General features: G+C 40.7%; 1 protein-coding gene across 2 annotated transcripts in view; it reads left to right on the top strand.

Moving 5' to 3' along the window:
- The window catches only part of RNF150 (ring finger protein 150), a 293,201-nt gene that overhangs the window by 242,178 nt on the left and 30,206 nt on the right, over positions 1 to 20,817 (top strand). The window contains exon 7 of one of the 2 annotated variants that reach the window (XM_060654116.3): positions 12,139 to 20,655. The exons of the other annotated variant lie outside the window; for it this stretch is intronic. Coding sequence (XP_060510099.1) covers positions 12,139 to 12,257 — 119 coding nt within the window. The 3' untranslated portion in view covers positions 12,258 to 20,655. Of the gene's footprint in view, positions 1 to 12,138; positions 20,656 to 20,817 lie in introns of those variants that run through there. 2 annotated transcript variants of the gene reach the window in all.

Here is a 20,817-nt window from a genome sequence, read left to right as displayed (position 1 = left end):
AAATGACTTGGCAGTCTTGAAGTTTTATAAGCAGGCTTTTCCATGTGCTTTATGGGGGAAGCAGATGGTCAGAATGGTCAGAAATGACAACCATAGTAAAAAATTTAAATTGATTGTGGTTGTAGAACAGATTGATGTAACATGATGCCTGCACACACAGACCAAATGTGCTCTTAGCAGTGTCTAGTCTCTAGCACTGAACTATTTATTTACCTTACATTTTGCGTATGCTCTTCTTAAGGACTTATATTTCGGCTAAGTCCCTATTTAAAATGTTTCTTTCTTGGGGCGCCTGAGTGGCCCAATCAGTTAAGCGTCCAGCTTCGGCTCAGGTCATGATCTCGCGGTTCATGAGTTCGACCCCCACGTCAGGCTCTGTGCTGACAGCTCAGAGCCTGGAGCCTGCTTTGGATTCTGTGTCTCCCTCTCTCTCTCTCTGCCCCTCCCTCCCCCCAAATAAACATAAAAAGAAATTTTAATGCTTCTTTCTTTTAAAAGGACATGTGTAAGAAACTGTTTCTACTTCTGCCCTCCCCAATCCCTTCCAGAGTGAAGGATTCCCTACTTTGCTGTGTTCTGTAGCTTGACCTCTAAACTAGACTTTATGTTTCCATCCGAGCCCTGTTCTCTAGTTTCCTCTGACTCTTGTGTTGGACTATCTTGTAACAGGGTGACACTTATACAAGCAGTAGGGATGAGGCTGTCACATGGCAGATGAGCTCTTTATGAAATGTTGATGCATCAACCTGTATCCTGTAACCCTGAAGAAACAGAACGTTTCAGAGACAGCGGGGTAGTGACAGGGAAAGAAAGAGCACCCCTTGTCTGCCAGCACATTAATGGGCAAAGAAGGGAGAAGTCAAGAGGCTTAATGGAAAATGAATAAAGCAGGTTGTGAGTAAATTTATTAAATACAATAATAGCAGTGCATCAGCCAGCATAGCATGTGTCAGACACACTGTGAAGGGAAGTGTCGTGTGTGTATATGTGCATGCGTGCGTATGTGTATATATGCATAAATATTACCAACTCTCATTACAGGCTGCAAGAAAAAGTATTATTATCATTACTTTATTGATAAAGAGACAGATCGTTTATTTTCCAGCAATTTATCTAAGCAAGTATTCTTATGCACACCATAAAAAAATCCACATATGTTAAAAGAAGTTCACTTTAGCCATGCGTTCAAATTCCTCCTCAGTTTTAGTACAGCCTGTCTTTAGTGAGACCAGTCAGGAAAATGGAAGTCAATATAGATATTTAAAAATAAGGGAATGGGGGCGCCTGGGTGGCTCAGTCAGTTGAGCATCTGACTTCGGCTCAGGTTATGATCTCAGGATTCTTGAGTTAGAGCCCCGCATTGAGCCCCGCATCAAGCTCTGTGCTGACAGCTCAGAGCCTGGAGCTTGCTTCATATTCTGTGTCTCCCCGTCTCTCTGCCTCTCCCCCACTTGTGCTCTGTCTCTCTCTCTCTCTCTGCCTCTCTCAAAAATAAATAAACATTAATTTTTTTTAGGAATATAGTACAAGAAATTGATCACAAAAATCTTGGGGAAAAATGAACACCAAGCTTTACCTTGCACCGTATATAAATTTAACTTAAAATGTGTCATAGATTTCAACATGTGGTATACCACATTAATAGAACAAAGGATAAAAATAAAGGACCATCTTGACACAGAAAAAGCACTTGACAGAATGCTACACACTTTCGTGATAAAAACACTCAACAAACTAGAAATAGAAGGAAATTACCTCAGCACATTAAAACCCACATATGACAAACCCACAGTTAACATCATACTCAATAGTGAAAAACGAAAGCTTTTTCTCTAAGATCAGGAACAAGGCAAGAATGCTTACTTTCACCACTTCTATTTAACATAGTACTGCAGGGTCCAGGCCAGAGCAGTTAGGCAAGAAAAAGAGATAGAAGGCATCCACACTGGAAGGAAAGAAGTTGAGTATCTATGTTTGCATATAATATGATCGAATATATAGAAAATCCCAAAGATTTGAGGCACCTGGGTGGCTCAGTTGGTTAAGCCCTGTTAGCATTAAAAAACGAATTCAGCAAAGTTGCAAGATATAAAATCAGCACACAAAAAAACAATTGCTTTTCTACACTAACAGTGGATAATCTGAAAAGGAAATTAAGAAAATGATCTAATTTACAGTAACACCAAAAAGAATAAAATATTTGGGAATAAATATAAGGAGATGAAAGATGTGTATACTGAAAAGTATAAAACATTGCCAAAAGAAATTTTAAAGATACCAAAGAATGGAAAAATATCCCATAGCCATGAATTAGAAGACTAAATATTGTAAAATGTTCATACCACTCAAAGTAATCTGCACATCCAATGCTGTCCCTGTCAAAGTCTCAATGGTGTTTTGTTTTTTTGCAGAAATAGAAAAACAGTCCTAAATTTCAAATAGAATTTTAAAGGGCCTTAAATAGTCAAAACAATCCTTATGAAGGGGATTCAGCGTCCAACATTTTTCCCTGAAACCTCCTTAAGCTTAGTGCTTAAGGTTTTCTGTAGGTGGTACTAATTGCAGATTGTAACAACATAAATGTTAACTACATAAATGTTCACTAGATTTTGCATCCTTTCCAGCACAAACCAATGTAAAACTGATGCAAAAGTTACATCGTCCCTTCTTTTGGCACTTAGTAAGGAATTACCCAATGAACTGTTAATGCAGTCAGTAAGAAGTTTGAGGAATTGGAGGAAATCTTTGCCCTCCTGGGTGAAGTGTCACAGGGAAAGAAAACCAACGATGAAGAGATAACAGCGGGGGAGCCTGGGTGACTCAGTTGGTTACGCAGGTTCGGCATCTGACTTTGGCTCAGGTCATGATCTCATGAGTTCAGGCTCCCATGTTGGGCTCCCACGCTGGTGTTGGGGAGCCTGCTTGAAGATTCTCGCTCTCTTTCAAAATAAATAAACTTTAAAAAAAAAAGATAAAAAGCAAAGTGAAATCATAACGATCTGATCTTACTTAATATACAAGCTTCCAGGGAATTCTCCACCAAGCCCACGTAGAAATAATGGTTTAAACTTTCCCATCTGAGAGGGAAGAAGGAATTTCCCTGAATTGATCTCATCACATGTATATTTATCATTATGGAGCCAGAACTCAAAAAGGCAAAAGTGCCAGTTATATCTGAACGATTTAGAAGTCACTTAGCCAGATGGATGAATTTGTATTGTAGCCTTGGAATGCTTAGTTCCCAAAGGTGGCCAAGCGTTGTCTATGAGCACAGCTTAGCAGCCACACGAAAATATGGCAGATCTGTCGTTCCCGAATGGCATGATTGTCAGTTATCACTGGCTTGGATAGGGATTCCGTTTCTGCCCCCTCTGTGTACTTGACTTTGGACAAATTGACTTCACCTATAAAATGTGTAGCAGCCGTTGGGATAATCATACACCTACTTCAGAATGTCATTGTGAAGATGACATATGTAACATGTAATTGCTTAGCACAATGCCCGGCACGTAGGAAGAAGTCAATACATTCTAGCTGTTGTTATTAATACTGCACAGCCTCTGAAGAAACTGACCCTCAGGTCGGCCATTCTCACAATAGAAGCCCCTCCTAATCAGAAGTTTATCTCCTCAGAAATTCTTGTTAGGCCAGAGATAAAGCAAGGAACTCATACAAAAAGAATACATTTCCTTATTGAAAACACTCTGCATTTGAAGTCAGATTAACTTGCCCACTAAGATTATGATAGGGAATATGTAGGCAGTGCCCCAGTCCTGCCCTAAGAAACCTTGATTCTGAGAAGAGATGGAAAGATAATGTAAGTCAGCCAGTCTGGCTGACCATCTCCCCTGCGGTTCTCTTGCATAATACAGGAGTGATTGGAAATGATGTCTTATTTTCAGGAAGATAAGCATTGGTACCAGTGGACAGAAGGGTGCCATTTTTTCCTTGAAACCTTATTTTTCAAGTACATGGGAAAAAATAAGCTTTTATGTGATGCAGAGCAGCTCCCAGCGTGTGAACACCAAACCTCCTGGAGAATCAGGACACCTGGGGGATTATATTCATCACTACCTTATTTTCTCCCAACACAGAGAACACTTATTCTGAGGGCAATGTTTGTTAATTCTGAACAGAGAAGGACTTATTCCAGCCTGCCACTGCTCTATGCCTTCTTTCAGAAGACACGCAGTAAATATCAAACCTGATTCTGGGAAGGATAATTTTCTGCTTTAGCTTTGAATAACCATCATAAAGAAACAACTAAGTAGGAAAGTGGTGACTTCACATGAAAAGTGTCATGTCAAGTTAATAGAACACATAGTCATTGAAACATAAACCATTGAAAAGAAAGCCAGACCACTCTTCTCCAGCTCACCCACGATGCAAAATCTCTGCGGTGAATGGTTCTTAGCCTTTTTGTGGTTTCTGTAAGAATCTAGTGAGAGCAATCCTCTTACCAGAAAAATATATGTATGCATATAACCATATAAGTGTGTATGTAACTTTAGGTACCTGAATTCCTCCACAAGTCCACTAATCCTCAGGTTAAGACTCTTACCTCTGAAGTACAGATATGGTCAAGTTCATGGGCTCTGGAATCAGATCTAGGTTCAAATTCTAGTTCCGACTCTTACCTTCAGTGTAATCTCAGGAGGATTTTAACCTTCCTGGGCTTTAGTTTTATTACCTGAAAATAGAAATAATACTATGTCATAGGTTGATTTTGAATATTAAATTAGGTAATCTGTTTTAATACTTAGCATAATCCCTGGCATGTACTAAGTACTCAATAAGCATTAGAATTGTTATTAGCTAATAAAATACAAAACTTAAGCCCTGCATGGCCAGAGGGGAACTTCAATTCAATTTCAATGCTACAGACTCTGCTGAGTGCCTCCTGTTTCTGAAGGAACATGGTGGGATTCTGAAATGGAAATTTTGTTTGTTTGTTTGTTTGTTTGTTTGTGGAGGAGGTTGTGTGGGGTTTTTTTAAGTTTATTTATTTTAAGAAAAAGAGAGAGAGCACAAGCAGGGGAAGGGCAGAGAGAGAGGGAGACAGAGAATCCCAAGCAGGCTCTGTACTGACAGTGTGGACTCAAACTCACTGACTGAGATCATGACGAGCTGAAATCGAGAGTCAGATGCTTAACCCACTGAGCCACCCAGATGCCCTGAATGGGAGTGTTGGCAGTGACAGAGGCCTGAAGTGATAGGGACAGGCCAGGTATGCCTAATACCAGACAAGGCAGGCCTCAGGGTCTTATATTCTCAGGTTGGAAGGAACTAGAACAGTCATCCGGGCATACTTTATACACGCTCGTATCAAATCCACAGCAGAACTGCAACCACAGTACACATTTCACAAAGGGAAACCGTGAGTCTTTAGGTAATTTTTTATATATTAAATATATATAATATTAATATATATTATATATTAAAGAAGAAAGAGATAAACCAAGGATATTAACAATTTATGGACCAAATAGAATTAATAAATCCCAACACTAAGAATTTTTTGGTTAACCTCAAGGCTACTGATGGATTTTACTTAGAATTAAATGTGGAAATGTATAAAAGCAGTAGTTATGGATCAAGAAAATAGGTTACAAAGCTCCGTTTAAAATGGAGTATTTTCTGCCCACCATCTCATCCTATGCTCTTTAATGCTGTGATAAAGACATTCAAGACTACGAATTCGATGACAGGATTAGTCTTAAAATCCACCCAGCCAAGTCAGTAATACTCAGTACCTCGTTTCCTTGGGCACGGATTGTTAATTGTGAGTCAATGCCTATAAAGGAGGTAATGCAGAATATATTTAAAAGAAAAGGAGGAAATGAATCAATGATACAGTATTCTCTGGCCATTTTCAGGCTTTTGGGGGGCTCACCCTCCTCTACTGTTCTTCTGCCCTCCCTCTAATTATGAGGTTTTAAACTTCAATAAATACACAGGCCAAGTTACATGAACCAGGGGAGCAAACTCTTCAACAACTGTGGGGACCCAGAGCCTCTTTGCCTTGAGCCTAGCGGGGCAGCCCTTACTCCGTTCCCCTCGATGATTTCATTCTGGGAATTGGGCATATATTGCCAGATATTTTCTTTTCCAAGATAAATTTAAAATGTAAATCTGTATGTAAAATACCCTGACTTTTAAATATCGGTAATTAATTCATGCTCTAAAAAAACAAAACAAAACAAAACAAAAACAAAAAACATGGGGCAGGCCAAACAAGTCATGTCAGAGGCATGAGTTGGGAGTCTTTGGCAGTATGTTTCAGTGTTCCGGGGAACTCTGTCCCTGGTGTTATTTTCTTACTCTTTAATCTTTTCCTAGAAAAGATTCCTTTTCATCTACTCTCATGGTTTCAGATCTCTTCTCTATGCTGAAGCCTCTCACTTCATTTATTGTCCTCCAGACTCCTGTATCTAACTGCTGACTGCACGTCTCCTTTGCACGTCTTCCGGGCATCTCAAACATGGCACATGCAAAGCTGAACTCTTGATCTCTCCCCACCAGTCTGTCTTCCAGTTTCTCCAGCTGAGTAAATGGTACCTATATTGCTCAAGAAATATGGGGGCTGTCCTCTACTTTCTCCTCTCTTGCTGCCCTTGTCCAGCCCACCACCTTTCTATACATCCCCCTTCTAAAATATTTCTTCAGTTTGTCCACTTATCTCCACTCACTGCTGCCGCACCAAACCACATTTCCTCTGTTTTTGCTGCAATCATTTCCTCCAGATTCCCTCCACCCTTTGTGCTACTAATCTGTTTTTCACTGAACAGCAAGATCTTTTAAAATATTAAACAGATTCCTATCACTCTGTTTCAGTTCTCTCAATGTCTTTACAGTGCGTGAACCCAAGAGAAGAGAGTATGTCAAGTAGGTATTATACTTCTGCATCCAATGGACTGAGAGTATATTTTTTTCATCTGTAAAACAGGAATAATGAACCCACATCAAAGTGTTATTATGAGAATTCAGTAAAGGCCGATATTATTTCCGCAGTCCTTTTATATCAGCCTTTGCAGGGAAGAAGGTATCATTCAGTGAACATTTATATTGTTAATAGCTACTTTACACTCCCCAATTAGTACCACCTACAGAGAACCTTCTAAATGTTTTAATGACAGTGTTTTCATTTGTATTCTTTTGGCCTCAAAGTAAAGCATGTGCCTTAATTAAGAGATAAAGTTTCTAAAAATTACGGAAGGGGTACCTGGGTGGCTCAGTTGGTTAGGCGACCAGTTTCGGCTCCGGTCATGATCTCACTTCGTGGGTTTGAGCCCCACGTCGGGTTCTGTGCTGACAGCTCAGAGCCAGGAACCTGCTTCAGGTTCTGTGTCTCCCTCTCTCTCTGCCTCTCCCCCACTTGCTCGTGCGCTCGCTGTCTCTCTCACTCTCTCTCAAAAATAAACATTAATTCTTTTTTAATTATGGAACAAACTAAGTTCAATGAAAAACACAGGATAGAGTGAAAAAAATAACTTCAAATGTCTTCAGATCGTGTTTTTAAAGTTTTGACACGGAAAATGATTAGATGATGTGGTTGGTGCAATGCTCCATCATAAAAATTGAACCACTTTTAGGAAAATATACGATTTCATTGATCTGAATTCCTCTTTGCCTGGAGCTGTGCAGGATGGTCAAGTTTCCAAAATAGCATCATGAACTCAGCAGCCATCGTTATATCAGTCCCCATGGCTCTTCTTTTTTTCAATTCACAAGTTCCAATTTAGAAAACACCCCAGTGATAATGAGTCCAGAATATCTGCTGAGGCTGGTAGCTTGAAAAAGCCAGGAGTGAAGGTGAGAGGCTGCCACTGCAGGTACATGGAGCTGTCTTTCTAGATCTCTGACTAAATCAGCCCTTCATCTGAGCTGCCTTTTTTTTTTTTAACTAGATATTTATGAAAGTCATAAAATCACTTGATGATGAGCTCCTTGGTTGATGTACAGTTTAATTGTGAGCTGAAAATTTTGGCTTCTCATGAGCTGAACTGGTTCATGGACAATTACAAAAAAAAAAAAGAAGAAGAAGAAGAAGAAAAAAGGTGAGGAGGAGAGAGATTATATCTTTATAATATAACCCTCATTTTTTATCTCCAGGAATAAGAATAGTTCAGCTTTCATTATACCACAAAGTAATGAATTCTTCCATTTAGGATATATTCATACTAAATATACAACAAATAGACCTTTTTTTTTATTAAGAAAAAGTGTTTAAAATAAAAAAAAAAAACAAAAATTAAAAGGGTTATGAAAAAAGAGACTTAAAACTTTGTCCCTCCGTGGTAATTCTGGTAAATATTTATTGAGAAGCCACCATGTAGGAGGCACTGTGCTAATTGGCATCAACATGTATATGTACATAATCTGGAACAACTAGAAAGCACTCTGAAGTACCCAGTCCAAACTCATAGACAACTAAACTTTAGCCCTAGTGGAAAAAGTGACCTAGACAAAGTAACACACGTAGTTACAATAGCTGAGACCAGAAAATAGTCTCGTAAAGTAAGGTAGATTCCCAGTTCTCATGAATATAATTTTAATTAAATATATTTCTCATTGCCAAAGTGATGCTTTAGGAGAGTGCTGAGTGAAAAGAGTAGTTTGAGCCCCTGAAACTACTTCCACCTCTCCTAAAACCCCACAAAAAGTACAGCAAAGGGATCTTGTAAGGGGCAGGCCAACACAGACAGGGAAAAGGTAAAAAGAGACAATATCAAGATCCAAGCAACTGGAAAAAATGCACAAAGGGCCAATGACTTAGTGGATCTGAGAAACAGAGCGAGCTCCTGTGTGCAGCTGTACAGGTTGTGCCCTGTCCCAATCCAGCGGCCACCGCTCACTCAGACTCCAAAGTAAAGGCTTCCTCTGGAGTGGTACCGAGCATAGCCTGCACCACAGCAAGCCATGGCCCTGCTCAGAAAACAAGGGCAAAAGCAGCCATGAGGGAAGGGAGAGCCATCCCAATTTGCAGCAAAGAATTCCCCCCAAAATCAGAGATCAATAAGCCCCGGGTGGCTCTGGAGAAGAGGATAAATGGGAAGGAAGTACATACATGCAACTAAATGTGGGCTAGAGGTATAGATATAGATGTAGTACAGATGTAGATATAAATATAAGCATAGATACAGGTATTTAGCCAGCCTCGAATGTATTTTGTTGTGAAGTGTGAGGCAGGGATCCAATTGCGCCTGTTTCTAAATGACTAGTTTTATTGAATACTTGTTGAGTGCCCCATTTTCAAATACTAAATGCTTTTATCTTCCGACAACTGCTTCCTAAGTTTTATTCTACCCATTGATCTGTCTACAATTCTGTGAACCTCATGCATGTCTGGGCCTAGGAAACATATTAGAGCTCAGTCTTTAGATGGATACGTCCCTGTGAAAAGAGCCTGTTTCTCTCAAACCTATTCTTAAGTCCGTAACTCTTTGTCAGTTCTGTTTGTCTCCTTTTAAACATCTTAAAGAATTCACTGTCCTGCGTAAAACTCATATATTCTCCTTAATTATACCTCAACGTGAAGTAAATTATACCAGTGTTTATCAGAGCAAAAGTATTATAACCATCAGCTTCTTCAGTACTAGGCATTTTGTTGGTCTTCTAATTGTGTGTTTCTTCAGCAGGGTAATTAATGGGACACGCAAGATCTTTTGGTTTTAAGGCTGCCTTTTATGCAGTTGAGCACCCCAGCCTTCCTTCAGACTCCCTAGCTTGACCTTGCATTAGTCATATTTAAATACGATCTGATGTCCATCTGTACAAGGCCTCCCCTCATGTTCAGACGTATCTATCTATACATGCTATTGCTAATGCTTGAAAGATGCTTCCCTCCCATTCATCTGGCTAAAATTTGAGTTAGGACTCAGTTTAGATGTCACACCCGACAGGAATCCTTCTTTGACTCAGCAATTGGTTACATAGCCATCTTCCCTGCTCATAGAACACCAGGTGCATCGTCCAGTTTCGTATGTATCTCGCTGTGTTGTGAGTGGCTATCTAATGGTGTGCCAGCATACTAGAAAGTAAGCTCCTTGAAGACAGGAACTGTCTTGCTCTTACCTATGTCCCTAGCATCTAACAAAATCCTCTGCACATAGTGGAGACTCATTATGTCTTAAGCGAATGAATGATATTTCTTCATTGTAGAATGCTTGGAAGTAAAACGGAAAACAAATTTGTTTTTAAATGTTCATTATTTTTGAGAAAGAGAGAGAGCATGAGCAGGGAAGGGGCAGAGAAAGAGGGAGACACAGAAACAGAAGCAGGCTCCAGGCTCTGAGCTGTCAGCACAGACCCCGACATGGGACTCGAACTCACAAACTGCCAGATCATGACCTGAGCCATTGTTGGACACTTAACCGACTGAGCCACCCAGGTGCCCTGAAAAAAAAATTTTTTTAAGAAAACAAATATAAATCCCAAAATTTGAGACAACACTTACTAGCATTTTAGACTTCCTTGCATCTCATTGACTTTCTCAGCCTCACTGCATATAAAGCTTTGAATACTTCTGTTTTCACTTAAGAGAATACTGTGAGCATTTTCTCTTTTATTTATTTATTTATTATTTAATTTTTCTAAATATGAAATTTATTGTCAAATTGGTTTTCATACAACACCCAGTGCTCATCCCAACAGGTGCCCTCCTCAATACCCATCACCCACCCTCCGCTCCCTCCCACCCCCATCAACCCTCAGTTTGTTGTCTGTTTCTACCCCAAAGGGAACCAGTTCACCGAACTTGCTTACATGTGAGTGTTTTCTCATGTAACTACAAATTCCTTGGAAATTTCACTTTAATTGTTACAACAAGATTATCCTCTAGAAGTAACACAGTTTATTCAGATATTCTATATTGTTGGACTTTGTTACTTGCAATGTTTGTTGCTATAAATACTGCTTAAATGAATATTTTTGCATCTCTGATTATTTCTCTACGATATGTGCTGGAAATTAAAATGTCACAGTTCTACAGGTACTATATCAGAGTACCCGCCTCAGTGTAGTACTGTCCTTTTTTAAAGAGTGAAGATTTTATAAACAAAAAAAGGGTAGCCCATTTTTACCCTATATTTATTGGTCATTTATATTATACTGCTCTGTGAACTGTGTGACAGTAACCTGTGCCCGTTTTTCTGGTTAGTTTTTTTTTAACTGATTTAAAAGTTCTCTATACGTTGAAAATACAGCTCTTTGTGAAATTTTCACAAGTATTTCCAGCTCAATCTATGCCTTTTGATCTTATTTTTCATGGTTTTAATATTTTTTTGAATTTTATGCATATTTATCAATCTATTCTTCTATAAATTGCCAAATGCTTTTCCACATAGAATTTCTTGCCCAGTTTAATATATTAGGTACTTTTCTACTTAGATATATACTTATAAGATATATCTTCTTCTAGCTATATTAGTTTCTGTTTTACATTCAGCTTTTTGACCTATTTAGAATTTATTTGGGGCTATAAAGCAAGATGAGGTGCTAACTAGATTTTTTTTTTTTTTTTTTTTTTTTTTTTTTTTTACAAAAGATCCAGTTTTTCTAATGCCTTCTCTTGGCCATCAAGGAAATGCTATTAAAGACAATCATATTCATGGGGCGTCTGGGTGGCTCAGTCCGTTAAGCATCCGACTTGGGCTCAGGTCATGATCTCACGGTTTGTGGTTCGAGCCCCACATCGGGCTCTGTGCTGACAGCTCGGAGCCTGGAACCTGCTTCGGATTCTGTGTCTTCTTCTCTCTCTGCCCCTCCCCAACTTGTGCTCTGTCTCTCTCTGTCTATCAAAAATAAATAAATGTAAAAAAAAAATTCTAGGGGCGCCTGGGTGGCTCAGTCAGTTAGTTAAGCGTCCCACTTCAACTCAGGTCACGATCTCGTGGTCCGTGAGTTCGAGCCCCGCGTGGGGCTCTGGGCTGATGGCTCAGAGCCTGGAGCCTGCTTCCGATTCTGTGTCTCCCTCTCTCTGACCCTCCCCCGTTCATGCTCTGTCTCTCTCTGTCTCAAAAATAAATAAACGTTAAAAAAAATTTTTTTTAATTAAAAAAAAAAGACAATTGTATTCAACTTACCAGCATCCAAAAACATAGTTCCATGTTCACCATGAACTCTGCTTTCTCCTCCCAGGCGAGCAGGAGCCAGCTGTAAGCAGTGATTCTGACATCTCGCTGATTATGGCAATGGAAGTTGGACTGTCTGATGTAGAACTTTCCACTGACCAAGACTGCGAAGAGGTGAAGTCTTGAAATGATAGACGTAGAACAAGGGGATGGTAGGACCCAAGGGGAAGGAAGGGAGGAGCCTCAAGACTTGGACCAGGCAGACACCCCTCCAGAACACCTTGGTAGCTCCACTGTGCGCCACTCAAGAATGGTAACGAGAGCAATATCCAAAGTCATGTCAATCAGGATGCCGTTTCTCCATCTGTGCAACAGCCCATGGCCTTGGCAGCTTGGAAGATGAAAGCTGATTTTTCCTCCCGTGTCCTTGCAGACACACACTTCAGGAGCTCCCAAAACACACAGAAAGGACACATGTAGGGCTTCTTAGTTTCATTTCCATTTTTTTCCAGGTCTTGTTTTACTGGTTTTGGAATGTTGTTGGATTTCTTTGACAGTTAAAAAGTTAAAAAGTTAAAAAGTTAAGACTTGTGTAGTTTACATTATGTCCACTCCTTTGGTTTCCTCCAGCTTTTGTAGAGACTTCTGTTTAGAAGCACCAGTTCCTGCTATGATCAGTTCGTACGCCATCTCTGAGATTAATGGCCTTGACCTCTCAGCATGAAGTGTGCATGGCTTTGGGAAGTGCCTCAGCACCCTGAAACAGTCTAAGGCCAGCTCTCATTAAGAATCCAAATTCTTTTAAGTGGATCTCAAAAATCCTAGCCGCCAGAGACCCCAACCCTGAGCTCTGAATCCACTGAGGCTACTATTTGCTATTTTCATCTACATCATGCTGGCTTCTACTTACCAGACTCTGTTAACGGCCCATGTGACATGCGAAGGAAGCTCTAGGGAGGCACTTGATTCTGCCTGGATTTCACAGTCTTTGGAGGCAATTCCAAACTCAGAAGTCCCCTTCAGGGCAGCAGCGCCATTCTTCACGACTGTAGGGCTTGTAACTGGAACTGCAAGCCTCGTGTTAAGACCAGATACCCCATACTCTTCCCCAAAGCAAAATGTCTGTTATGTTGGTCTCCCCAAGGCTAGAACAGTCTTTTGTTACCTCCACAAGTGGCTCCTGCAGGAGACGGAGGCTTCAGAAGAGATCCAATCATCTTTGAGCCCAGTGTCCAACACAGTGGGGGTTGCAATAGCACCTAGCCTTTACCTTAATTCCAACGCACTTCTGTCGAACCTCGCCAGACCTCAAGGAAGGGTTCAGGTGAATCCTTAGCAAGTAGCTTTCCAGGGCTCCCTGAGTACATGTAAATACCAATTGAGGAGGGACGCGTGATTTGATAAACCATTTGATCTAAAGAGTACAGCATGGGAATTTGCTAACCAGGCTTCTCCTGATGGAGAGAGACAAAGAGGGAAAGGAAAAGAGGTATCAAATCAATACTAAAACCCACCGGTGTTTTTAAACTCTTTATGTTTTTATTCTTTTTTTGTAACTATGACAGAGATGTGCTATTTTTTCAGTGGGCAATTTTGTAATACGTTTCGACTATCCATATGCATAGATGACTAAGGGAGTGAATGCTTTCCCTGGACAATCACAGGTCACCTCATCCTCTGTAAGAAGGCGTGCGGCTGCGTGGGTTACTAAGAAAGAAGCTTTCTTCACTGAGTTATTTACGTATTTGATGAGGCTTTCTCACCTCATTACACAAACACTCATCCAAAAACAGGAATTTGGTTGTGCCGTAAATCCCTGCTGCCTGCTGAAACATAGAGTGTATGTCAGGGGGACCACTGGTTGCTTTTGTCTCACCATCTTTAACGATTTCCTATTTGATGCTCTCTAAGTAGGCAGCAAGGCAAGGAAAGTGATTACCACCTTCAGAAATGTCACCTCTCCCTGGGCGCCTAACACTTCCTGTAATGAAATCTGGTGTCCGTGTGCGAAGGCAGGCAGGGAGGGACGAAGACAGCACTGAATGGAGCGTCAAGAGTCCTAGATGAGCCACCTGCTTATTGGGCCTCATCTTTTCCGTCTGTGAAATGAAGGAGTTTAACACGGTGATGCCCAAGGCTCCTTCTGGCCTTTAGAGCACTAATGAGCTTTTTGCCAGGGGGATCTGGTTTTTTGAGATGGCAATGACAGATAGCTGACTTCGTTCAGGTTAGGGAGGCACTGACTTGACACGTAACCTGCCCTAATGGCTTCTGGGACTCAGCATTCCTGCATTGCTGAGAATGAATAACTAAATGATTGAAGTTTTAAGTCCAAGGAGTGGTTTTGGTTTGCCTTATGTTAAAGCTGCTGTTAGTCACAGAGTTTGTCATCTCTGGATACCTTCAAATCCTAGTTCTCGGTATGGAATTCTTCATCTCAAAGTGTTGCTTTTTTTGGCCGGCTAGAGCTGCATCGTGTATCCTCCTCCATTCAGCTCAGCCTGAAACACATTTTGGTATTAACTTAAGTCAAGTGGAATTAGAGGGATAATTCAACAGCAAAGGAACGATCTACATTGTATCCCATGCCCAGGAGAGAAAATGCCTCTTGGATTGCATAGTTCTCCCTGCGAGGAGTGTTGTCTCTTCCTGCCAGTGACCGGGTAAATCAGGAATCAGGAATTGGTTGCATATGTATGCTGTGGCTGCAGCAGCCCCTATAGAATGCTGCGTAGATAACGTGAGGTTCGTGACTTTACCCCAAGGAGGTTCTGCTGCAAAATCCCTGAGCCTAGGAGGCTCTCCATTTACCAAAGGTTTGTTTCTGGAGGATTTTCATGTGGCTTTGGTAGTCTAAAAAAAAAAAATTTTTTTTTTTAACCGGCGTAGAAGGGTTTAAAAGAAATGAAAACCTTCCATAGCTTCTTCACCACCTCCCCTGCAGAGGAAATTCTGAGCTGGAAGCCCTCTAGAAGTATATGCAGACTTTATGCGTATTTAGAGATGTGCATTTTTCTGTAGTGAGTGTCCAGACCAGCGCTATCCAATAGAAATATAATGCAAGTCACAGATGTAGACTTTACATTTTCTACCGGCTACATTTGAAAAAGTACAAAGGAACAGTTCAAAATCATTTTAGTAATACAATCTTTTTGTTTCAACGTGTAAAAAGTATTAATGAAATACCTTACATTCTTTTGGGTACTAAGTCCTCTAAATGCATTATGTGCTTTACACTCAAAGCACGCCTCCCCTTGCACTGGCCGCGTCTCCAGCTCTGTCCCAATAGCCACAGTTGGCCCGTGGTCCGGAGCAGAGCTGCTCCAGGATTCTCACAAGATTCCCTGACCCTCACAAAGAAGAGAAGGTAAAACCTAATTACCTCCAGAGAGAACTAGACTCCACCCAAGTTGCCTAATGAGAGGCCCAAAGATCTGTTTGTTTTGTGATGCATAAATATTCAAGCCACTCTTTTTGAAATTCCTGCTTGACCTTTCTAACCACACATTGATGTCCATTACTGTCACTGTGACTCCTCTGACCAGTTGTTTTTGTTGTTGTTTGTCGTTTTTTTTTTTTTAAGTGACACAAACCATGTGGATTTGGTGCTGCAACAAAATTGTCTCTGTCACTTCTACGACAAACCCTTAGAGGGGTAGGCGGCACTCGGGAGCGGAAAAGAATTCCAGACTCTAGTCCTCCAGCTTCACCTCAGCCTCCTCATTCTCCTGCCTCCTGATTGGCAGAAGGTCTTTTCCCAGTGCCAGTGCCCCCCTGGGGACTTGGGGGCGGGCAGGTGGGAAGTTACATAGACTCTGAGTGGCCTTATTGAGAAGAAGTCTTTGGGGTTGTGACCACCCAGCCCTGTTGGGTGAATCCTGACAGCTTACAACTGCCAGCTCTCAACTCAGAAGTCAGCGTCCTCTCTCACCCCAAGGCCGGGGGCAAGAAAAGAAGCATTTCCATTCCCTCGGAAAAACTGACCTCTAGGACTTGCCTCTTCTGTGTGGCTGATCCCTTTGAGAAGAACTGAGCCCTGATCATGAATACAGCATCCGAACATTGATTTAGTCTCTGGGGCTTGGTCGCCCCTGAAATATTAATTCTGTCACTGAGGCAGGAAGACGGGGAGTTGGGAGAAGGCAGAAAGTGAATAGTGGAGGGGCACCTGGCTGGCTTAGTCCATAGAGCATGCAACTCTTGATCTTGGGGTTGTGAGTTCAAGCCCCACGCTGGGTGTAGAAATTACTTAAAAACAAAATCTTTAAAAAATATATATATGATTAGTTGCAAGACTTACCTACCTATTCTGATATCACCTAGTCACGATGGTAACCATGGAGGCAAATCTCTGTCCAGAGAGGTTTTTCTGTTTGTTTTGTGTTGTTTTCAGCATTTCCCTCATTCTGAATGCTCACGTGTCTGGGTTCAGTGCCCAGTGGCTACTTTAGTCAGTACAGGCATTCTTGCAGCCGACCTGTCTTCAGAACCAAAAAATGGTGACAGAGAGCCTAATACAAGATTCTTTCTTATTTATGAGTTATGTTTAGATGAAAATTCTTACAGAGCATAAAAAACAAAAAGCATTTAGTTATCTATTGAATCCATCACCTTGACTGCAAACAAACAAATCTCATTAAATCAAAACTCTTTCCAAAAACCTGAGATACAGAGTCACATCCTCTTTAGAGCGAGGACCCAGCCCTCTGTGGTACTAGGGCCCCTGAGGCAATTTCCACTAACATTTTTTATATGTTCTCACTTAGATTTCTTTCTCTTTTGTGTGTGTGTGTGTGTTTGTATCTATATCTATCTCTGGCTTTCTCTGACTGCCTCTTTCTTGTATACACACCTACATACATTCTGTTCCCATCTTTCAGGACAAAAACCTCGGTGGCTTTGGATCTATACAGTCATCATTATTGTGATTACCATTGTTACTGTTGTTGGTGTTTTTCTTCTTTTTATTGTGTGGCAATGTCTATATTTGCACTTCTGATGAGGAAAACCAGTTTACTATAAAGGCAAATTAACTTCCTCCATAATGGAGTTAGCCATGTTTTCACTTCTCTTATCATTAACTTAATTGCAGACCACCTATAGCTGTTGCCTTTTTTTTCAGGCTTCCTTGCCAGAAAGGTCTCCTAGGCAAGTAATGGCAAAGTCACAATTCCAGAATGCTGCGTAGATCTACCATTTTCTACCTTCAGCATTTGTGACCTTCCTAGTTCACCACAGGCCCCCAAGATTTGGACATCTTAGAAAAATGTATGGGCTGTGCTGTATCTGATGTCCATTCATGCTTCTTAATTCAGCTTCTTAGCACAAGAACTTCCTCTTCGTAAGTGATCTGAGAGGCCACTTCTTCCTTAAGACTGAAAAAGAGACAAAGAGGCCATTCTCCCAAGGTGAGGGACAAAAGTTCTTTGTGCAGTGCTCTGTGTCACAGACGTGTCATTGATGGTACTTAAAAGGAGGTGGGAATACTAGCCTGCAGAAAGTGAGAAAGAGGGTGGCAGGATATGAACATGGGTGCTCTTCCCAAGTACATGCTCATCCCCTAGGTTTAGAGCTGACCTGGTGTTTTGGTGTGTGTGTGTGTGTGTGTGTGTGTATTTTAAGGAGTTTAACACTCATGAGTTAAACACTCATGGTTGCAAAGAAGGTTGGGATTGCCTGAAAAATAAATTGTGAGAAGCAGGAATGAGTTTCTCAGCATCACTTACCTCTTCTCTTTGCCTGCTTGTCTCCCCATCTCACAACCCCAGGCCCTTTGTAACAGGAACAGTAATTTGTAAAGACCCACAGATTGGTAGCCTCACTTCCACTTTGACCCTTTTGATGGCACTAAATTATCCCAAAACTAAAGATCCTAGATTCCAGATCCTAGATACAGATCCTTAATTATCAAGCCCTTTACTTGCAAAACTTGGTTGTTCTGCAAAAAATCCAATGACGTCACTCACATCTCTCTTTATCACCCTGTGAACTATGCCTCAATCAAGTGGCTTTTTTAGGAATCTCGGTGATCAAAGACCTTTTCACCCTTATGCTACTATTGATGCTTTGCACTTACTGCAGAGCCATTCGCTCAATGGCTACCTGATAAATACGTGTTGATAATGATCAGGCAGGAATATAATCTCTCAAGAGGTCCACAGGTCTGAACAGAGCAAGAGAGAACTTCTGTAAAGAAGGTAGCTCACCTTAAGTCACCCAGAATCACTGCTTGGCAGAATGTCTGTGGTCTTGTCATCCTTATTGAACTGAAGGGCTTGGAGAAGCAGGGAAAATGTGGGGACCATGTGTGCTGTGTAAACCAAAGACCAATCACCATCCAAATGGACACATGTTCTTCCATTGACTACTTTAATTTTCTCCTAACGTTCTCATAAAGAAAAGCGAAGGTGGGTTGCCTAGTCAGACGGAACTGTGAAACCTTAAGGGGTTCTGTCTTGCAGGCTGGTGATTGACCTTACTAAATCCAGAAATCTAAAAAGTGTATCGTGGCCTTAGTACCACACCATCTTTAAAGTCTGGTGTTTAGTCCCCTTTTCCCTCAAAAAGTTTTAGACAAAACTAGCGCTTTATGGAACTCGGAATATTCTGTTTGAGAATGTGAAGATTTTAAATAGCCAAAGAATTTTCATGTAGGAGAGTTTCTTAATTAGCGTATCCCGCGCTTTTGAAGGAAATACCAAACTATCGCCTGTACGAATAGATAGTCAAGCGGTTGAAGGACTGTCAGCGAAAGGACTTTGCAGCCTGGGTGTATGTTGGCATCAGTAGGATGTTATTGCAAGGGGGCAGGGTGCCCTCTGCTGGAATAATTGCCGTTATTCTTTCAGCCAACTAATTTGACTAGGGTCACCATTTCCTCAACAACTAGGTATTTGCCTTTCATCATACAGTCTCCTCAATAGTTGAAAATTTGGTCCACATTTATCAAAAGAGGAAGGAATGTCACAAGCTTGGAAAAGTTGAAGGAGAACCCCACAGAAGAAACCATCCGCAGCCCTTTCTTTTGCAAAGCGTGGAAGCATATTGTTAGCTCTGTTTGCAAAGAAGATGCCTCTGGCTGGAATGTTTGTGCAGACTTCTAAGGCAAGGGCCTGATGGTTTTGTAACTTATTTCAACTCTGTTCTTGTCAAATCACAAAGGAAGATCAATAAACAGACTTCTTTCATATGAATGTAAATGGTGTGAAATACTGATGTGTTTTGTACATGTACATAATAATATATTTACTTCCTGCTTTCACATTAGTAATCTGAAATGGTTGTACCATTTTATAATTAGAAAGAGATGTAGGGGGGAGGGGAGGGAGGGACTGTTATTTTTATAGTGGGATGTCCCTTATATTTAGAAAACTTGAAGTAATTTTGTACTTGTGAAAAGTTACATTCCATTCATTTCCTGAAAAATAATGGGAATTGTTCTTTACGATATTCATGAGCTGGGAGGATGATTATTCTAGTTTCCAGGGGAGCCTCCCAAGCAGTATGTATGTGATACCCAATTTTATAGACTGCAGACCATGCCCAGCAATTGCCATTTCAATAATGTGAAAAGAAAAACGCCCAACTTCTTTTAACCCCTTTGTATATAACACATTATTATTTTCACTGAAAAAAAAATCTGCCTCAAAGAATGAATTTACCATTATGAAATATTCAGAAATGGCACCACCAATGTCTAGTATCATCCTGCTGGCAAGAAAAAAATCCAATGGATTCATTTTTCCTCCGTACACATGCACTTGTGTGCTTTTACTGTAAAATAAATGATGTCCCAGATAGAATTTTACTTTGCTTCCCCATGAGGTCTTTCTGGCCAGACCACACACGTGGTGGTGCCTTCATGCTATCTCCCATCCTCCATTGTCAGATCATGGGACAGTTTCCTGGATTTATTTGCCACATGACTCAAAAATCACAAAAACTATTCCTGATGTCATTTGCATGGGTTACTTTTAATTTGGATTTTGGTTAGCTCTTAGTTGCCAAGAAATTTAGTAGTGGATCATGTAGCCCTTTTACGCAAACATCGTCTTCTGTATAAAGTCACAGGTATATTTTAGTGATTAGTTAAGGCGGTAGGTATCATTTGTTTGGGGCGGGTGGGGGGGAGGGGTTAGGAGGTGGGGGAGGAGGGTGGTATCAATCTCTTTCTCTTTCCTTCTTTCCCACCTCAGGCACCCACCTTACTCCTTCAGAGCACTTTATATCTCTCTTGAAATACATAAGTTTTAAAAACTGTCTTTAAAGGGATTTGTCTTCTGTTGGGAGACACGGACTTTTATTTTGCTTTATTCTATTATCTATGTGTTTGGAGAGCATAAACAGTTTGTCTCATACTGGGCTAGTGATGAAATATTAAGGACGATAGTTGAAAACAATCGTACAACACAGCTATTTTTGTTATATAGAAAACTATCATGTAAATACGTGCAATTGTGTTCTTATGTACTGGTGAAAAAAAACCCACAATTATAAAGATTTGAAAAGGATTGTGAATTCCAGGAAATTTCACTGCAAAATTTTGTTTGGTTTTGTTTTTTAATAAAATGGAACCAGATGCTTGTGTCTGCGTCGTGCCTATTTCCTAAACACGTTGCGTCGTCTTGAGTTCCAGAGGTGGCACTACGGATTTTAAAAATTGACATTCAACGTTAAATCATGATTGTGTTTTCAAAACATATAAAGTGACATTTTAATGACTTTTTTATTTCTCCCGGGTGCTGGA

The sequence above is a fragment of the Panthera onca genome, chromosome B1, assembly GCF_046562875.1.
Source record: "Panthera onca isolate mPanOnc1 chromosome B1, mPanOnc1 haplotype 2, whole genome shotgun sequence".
NCBI lineage: Eukaryota > Metazoa > Chordata > Mammalia > Carnivora > Felidae > Panthera > Panthera onca.
This window is presented reverse-complemented; position numbering and strand designations above follow the sequence as displayed.